Here is a 6,081-nt window from a genome sequence, read left to right on the forward strand (position 1 = left end):
TGAGTGGCTTAGTGCCGTCCTGCTGGTAGTGAGTTGTCCCTCCTGTGGTCCTGTGAGAGCTGGTCCCTGTCACTTCCTTTCTCACCATGTGATCTCTGCACATGCCTGTTCCTGTTTGCCTTCCACCGTGAGTGGAAGTAGCCTGAGGCTCTCAACAGATGCCCAGTCTTCCAGACAGCAGAATTGTGAGCCAAGTAAACCTTTTTTCTTTATGAATTACCCTGTCTTGGGTGTTCCTCATAGCAACACAAAATAAATTAAAACAACATCCAAGGCTAAGGAGCTGAGTGATGCTGCATTCCTTTCCAGTTACTTAGTGCCAAGAGTTTATTGAAGATTCATCTCATGGGCCGTCTCCTGCCACCTGCAGCACTTGTGTATTTTGAACGGCACACTCACTGTTTGTGTTATAATCGTCATCCATCTTCCTTCTCATGGACAGTCTGCTCTGTGTAGGTGGAGTTATTGTTTTGTTCATCTTCACATCTCCAGAACTTGTACTTAGTAGGTTTTCAACAAATGCTGGTGCATCAAACTCATGTGGGAAGGAGCATCAGGTGTCTGAGTGCGTGAGGTGAGAGGAAGGGAGTGAGAAGAGACATTCCTGACAGAAGCCTGTGGTCTGATACACATTGAGGAGTGGAGGAGATCAGGTGGTTGGAAGGGCCAATGAGAACATCTCTAGAACTTGTACTTAGTAGGTTTTTCTTTCTTTTTTTTTTTTTTTACACATTTAGGTTTATTGTCACAAAGCAACTTGTACACTTTTAACATTTAAAACTGAGCATCATCTTTCCTTCCCAGTGAAACAAAAAGAAAATTTAAAAATAAACAGAACAAAATTACAATAGAGAATGTCAATTCCAAACAAGATCCTACAGGTTCTGCTGATTCTCCCATTTGAGTGGCAGGGCTCAGGTCATCATGAGGAGAGAATTTATTTTAAAAGTGTCATTTTAAACTGCAAGGATGTTCGTTAAACATCACAATTAAACATGCTAAAGGAGAAGCCACATTGTCAAAATGCCCACTTAACCCACCCAAACTTCTCAAACCCCCCTCTGCTGACCTTCTATACCCCATTTTTTAAAGTTTTTTTTTCTTTTTTTAAACAAGAGAAAGTAGACAGATACATGTTGGTAAATGCTAACTGTCCATATTCACATAGAGACACAGTGTACTCTCTGAGCCTAACATATAGAGAAAGGAAGAAAAAAGCTAGAATCCTATGCACTACTACACAGGGGCTTAGCACCCTCCAGCTTCCAGCAGAGCCAAGGGAGCAGGTTTTTCTTTTTCCCCACAGAGCTCGGGGGTGTTGATTCCGTACAGTTTTTATTGAGACAGGAAGGGATAAAAATGAATTTGGAACAGAAACGAGTAGAGATTCTTTTCCCATTGTATTCTGCTCAAGGTATTTCTCCCCCAAATAAGTTGAGAATCATGGTGTAGAGAAAAGAGACCTCAAGAACAGGGCGACTGAGCACAAGAGGAAAAAAAAAAGAATGCAACTTACTCCCAGGGACTGGAGAACATTTTTTAAAAGGTTGGAATCCATCAATGTTCTGTTAGTCATCTTCTCCTTCATCCACCTCTCCTTCTTCCCCTTCATCATCACCTTCATCTTCTTCACCTTCATCCTCACCCTCGACTTCATCAGTATCTTCCAAACCATCATCATCATCATCATCATCTCCTTCTTCTTCATCATCATCCATCTCAGGAACCAAGTAGTACTGTAATGGATTTGGCCAAATGTCATCTTTGATGACCTCTCCTAATTCATCTGCACCTGCATCAGAATGGTCAGGAAACCAGGTAAAGAAGCTCTCTGGTTCCTCATGCTGCCTCTCCCTGCTGGCTTTGTTCTGTGTTTGACTGGAACATTTCGTCAAATCCTTGCCAGATTTCCATTTGATTTCAGTGGACTTTGAAGATGGATCACCACTCTTGTTCAGATGAAATTCTTTGGAGAGAACTTTATTTTCAAAGTAAGGGTTTTCATCAAAATAAAAATCTATTCTGTAACCTGATTTAATATCTTCAAATTCTGTCATTTCAACTCTGGTCAAATAATGCAGTGCCTCTTCATCCTCCTCCCCAAGCAGCGTGGACACTTGGGGATGGTTGACAATGGGATTTTGGCAATCAATTCTGACCTCTTTTGAAAAAACGGTTGGCGGAGTTTGTTATATTTCTGTTCTACTTTCAAAATCTCCTCCCTGGCTTGTTCATTAAGTCTAATTCATTTTGTACTTCATCAGTATGTTCACTTGCTTCCTGCTGTTCTTTTTCTTTGTTTTCCGGCAATCCCTGAGAGCCCGAGGTGTCCTCCAGTCTGGGTGCAGTAGGCAGTCTTGGTTTCTTCCTCTGAGGTGGGAGCGGAGACTGGCGTTTGAGGGCCATGCTGCCAGGAAACTCTGAGAACCTAACCACAGGTCTCCTAGCTCAGCAGAAAGAATCTATGAAAACTGAGACAGCCCCAGGTGCTGAGGGTTTAAATCTGCCCTGGTGCAGCCCTGCCCCCAGCGGATATTTACATGACAGTGGGGCACACACCCCATGCCCCCTCCCCAGCTCCTTCCCTTCCCACCACCCTCCAATCAGGATAAACTTCTTTTACTTGCTCTTTGCTCCACTCTTCAAGGGCACTCTTGGCTTTGGAGAAGGGGGCACGTTCTTCCTGGTGGAGAGCAGTTCTGTGCTTTCCGGATCTCCTGCTCTTCATGTAAAACACCAGCAGCCCATCTCCAGTTAGGTCCCAAATCCCCTGGGTAGGCAGCAGCCTTGCCCCTCTGGAAAAACTTGGCATATTCTTGCTTCTGCCTCACCTTACATTCCTCAGGCACTGGCACCTCCACCCCGTGTCTGGCTAGCTCCTTCCCCACTTAGTAGGTTTTCAACAAATGCTGGTGTATCAAATTCGTGTGGGAAGGAGCATTGGGTGTCTGAGTGGTGAAGCGAGAGGAAAAGAGTAAGAAGAGACATTCCTGATAGAAGCCTGTGGTCTGATACACGTTGGGGAGTGGAGAAGATCAGGTGGTTGGAAGGGCCAAATTAGGGACACATTTGAAAACTAAATAAGAGAGGGTAGAACTGACAAGGACCCTTCCAAAAATGTTTTTCCAGTAGTTCTGCTGACATCCACAGTTTCCTGTAGCTTGGATTCTTCATCTGTCAATAGCAATATTGGATTTACTTTATGAGGCTGCAGTTCATTGGAACACACTTAGCATAGATCTGGCCTGTGGATTCTTGGAGTACAGTTATCTGAACTTAAGTATTTCATGATTTTTCTGATTTCTTATATGCTTTCTGGGACTATAGCTCTTTATTCACTGTTACTGCTTTGGATTCTCTCTCAACATAAATATTTGTTTAGTATTGATTATGGAATGCTTAATGAGAGTAGGGGTGAGAATGATTGTTTCCCTTCGGGGCTGACCTCTAGTGTATAATCCACAGTGGTCATCTAGGATGTAGATGTAGAAGAATAGTATAGAAGGAACTTAAAACAGTCCTATGAATGGGCTTGGGGTTGTGGATAGAGCAGGCAGAGATGTACATTGTACACAAACATAGCATTACAGATAGTACAGAAGACAGTCATCAGAAAATCACCTAGAATCTTCCCCACAGTGAAAACATTGCTATTTCTTTCTGTTTATTTTTATCCAGTATTTTTTCCTTTGATCTTTTTTAGAGTTGTATCGTATATACAATTTTATGTCCTTTGTTTTTTAATTTAATATTATAAATACTTTTCTTGTGGCATCATCTTTGTTTTTATTTTTTGAAATGTTTGAAGCAAGAATTAAAGTAGTATAACCAAATTGCAGAGTTAGGAAAATGGGAAAAAAGCCACTCACTTCTGCCACTCTATACAGTGTACATTTTGTTGTGACATTGTCCCTGTATTTTCTCCCTTTTAAGTAACTTTACTAGTAGTTGTAATCGTGAGTATAAAATTTTATGTTTTTTTTCTTTTTTTGCTAGTATAGCAGATGTATTTTCTCCGTTACCCTTTGGCATCATGTGTATTATTTTGAAATGATGCAATAAAATTCCCACTGAATAGATTTTTCTAAAATGTATTTAAGTCATTCTGCCTCTGAATTTTATACATAAATCTGAAAATACATCTTTTCATGGATCATCTTTTATATTTTTTTCCATATTTGGGATTATTTCCTAAGGATAGAGTCTCTGAAGTGAGTCAAAGATTATGAAAATGTTTATGCCAAATTGGTTTTGGAAGAATTTTCCAGTTTATTCAGGTTGAGTAACCCTAATCTAAAAATCTGAAATTCAGAAGGATCTAAAATCTGGAAGTTTTAGACATGACACTGAAAGGAAAGATTTGTTGGAGCATTTCGGATTTGGATCTTTGGATTAAGGATGCTCAACTGGTAACTATAATGCAAATATTCTAAAATCTGAAAAAAAAATCTGAAATTTGAAAAACTTTTGGTCACAAGCATTTCAGAAAAAGGTTAGATTGGCCGTGCTTCTGCATCTGCTTACTGTGTAATATCTTGCGTTTATATCCAGGCAAGGAAAGACCCCATAGCTCTGAGCAGCAGCTCTGTGTGAGAAACAAAATACGGTAGTCATAATGCTCTGGATTAGAAATTTGCAAATGTTGAGTTCGCATTTTGACTCTAACCTAGGAAATGATGTGAATTTGGGCGTGATACCTCACCTTCCTCATTTATAAAATGAAAATATGGATGAACTTCTAAGTTCCTGTGTAACTCCAGAGTTCTGGTTCTATTATTTCTGTGTGAAAATTGGGTAAAAAATACGTTGGAAACCTGAGGTAATCCAGGTATTGTAGGCTGTTAGTTGCTCATTGGCAGACTGGAATTTCATGGAGCAGCTGCCTTGCATGCTCATTGCCTTTGTCTTCTCCTTAGTGTTGTGAAGTTCTGTGCAGAAGGCATCTCACTGTTGGGGATTCTGGTCCAGTCGAGGCATTTGAGAACAGTGGTCCACGTTCTGGATAAGATCCTGCCTTTGTTCTACCCTTGTCAATGTTACCTTCTAAAGAATGAGCAGTAAGTATGTTCCATCTATTCTTTAGAAACAGCCTCGTGAGTACAAATGACTGTGTCTTTTGGTTTCTAAAATAAAATAAAGGGAGTGATTTTTTATTAGGGTATTTTTTTAGGGGACAGAAAACTTTTATGCCCCATTTTATTTTATTTTATTCAGACAGAACCTTACTATGTTGCCTTCAGTAGAGTGCTGTGGTGTCAAAGCTCACAGCAACCTCCATCTCCTGGGTTCAAGTGATCCTTTTGTCTCAGCCTCCTGAGTAGCTGGGACTACAGGTGTCCACCACAACACCCAGCTTCTTTTTTTTAGAGACAGGGTCTTGCTCTTGCTTAGGCTGGTCTCGGACTCCTAACCTCTAGCATTCCACCCATCTCGGCCTCCCAGGGAGCAAGGATTACAGGCATGAGCCACTGGGCCTGGCCGTGTATTCCATTTTAGAGTGCAGGCTGATGGACTGTGTTTCTAATAATGATTCCATTTTTATTATCATGAAACTTCTCATTTAACTGTAGATTGGTTATTATAACATATTAGTATTTACAAGAGCAGTTGTTTTCCTGATGCTCTGAAAATAGTGCTTCTGGTGCTGAGCACCAGCTGGCTTTGCCATTGTAACAACAGCAAAACATGCTTTTAGTTGCCTGCAGTGTGCACAGTCAGTGTTGCAAAGAGATATGTAGGAAGTGGGCAGAGAACTACCTGTCCTGGGAGTGGGGAGGTGAGAGCTGACTGGGGTCCCTTGAAGAGTGATGAAAGGGGAGGCACAGCCCAACGTGGAGGAGACCTGGGTGGTGGGGGACAGGTACATCAAGGACACAGGTGTGTCTCAAACTTGCCAATGTTGAGAATCACTCCAGAAAAACTTATTAAATATTGATCCTATGGAGGTTTTATTTTAGAAATGGGCTAGGGGCTTGGCACCTGTGGCTCAAGTGGCTAAGGCACCAGCCACGTACACACAAGGTGGAGGGTTCAAATCCAGCCTGGGCCCTCCAAACAACAATGACGGCTGCAACCAAAAAA

General features: G+C 41.4%; 1 protein-coding gene and 1 pseudogene across 1 annotated transcript in view; one reads left to right on the plus strand and one right to left on the minus strand.

Annotated features, from left to right (window-relative positions):
• Window positions 1-6,081, plus strand: part of EPG5 (ectopic P-granules autophagy protein 5 homolog) — a 120,251-nt gene that overhangs the window by 50,488 nt on the left and 63,682 nt on the right. Inside the window, exon 17 of the mRNA XM_012802003.2 lies at window positions 4,917-5,057. Coding sequence (XP_012657457.1) covers window positions 4,917-5,057 — 141 coding nt within the window. The remainder of the gene's footprint in view (window positions 1-4,916; window positions 5,058-6,081) is intronic.
• LOC100964955 lies at window positions 1,547-2,430 on the minus strand (annotated as a pseudogene).

The sequence above is a fragment of the Otolemur garnettii genome, unplaced genomic scaffold, assembly GCF_000181295.1.
Source record: "Otolemur garnettii isolate 467f Iridium unplaced genomic scaffold, OtoGar3 scaffold00012, whole genome shotgun sequence".
Taxonomy (NCBI): Eukaryota; Metazoa; Chordata; class Mammalia; order Primates; family Galagidae; genus Otolemur; species Otolemur garnettii.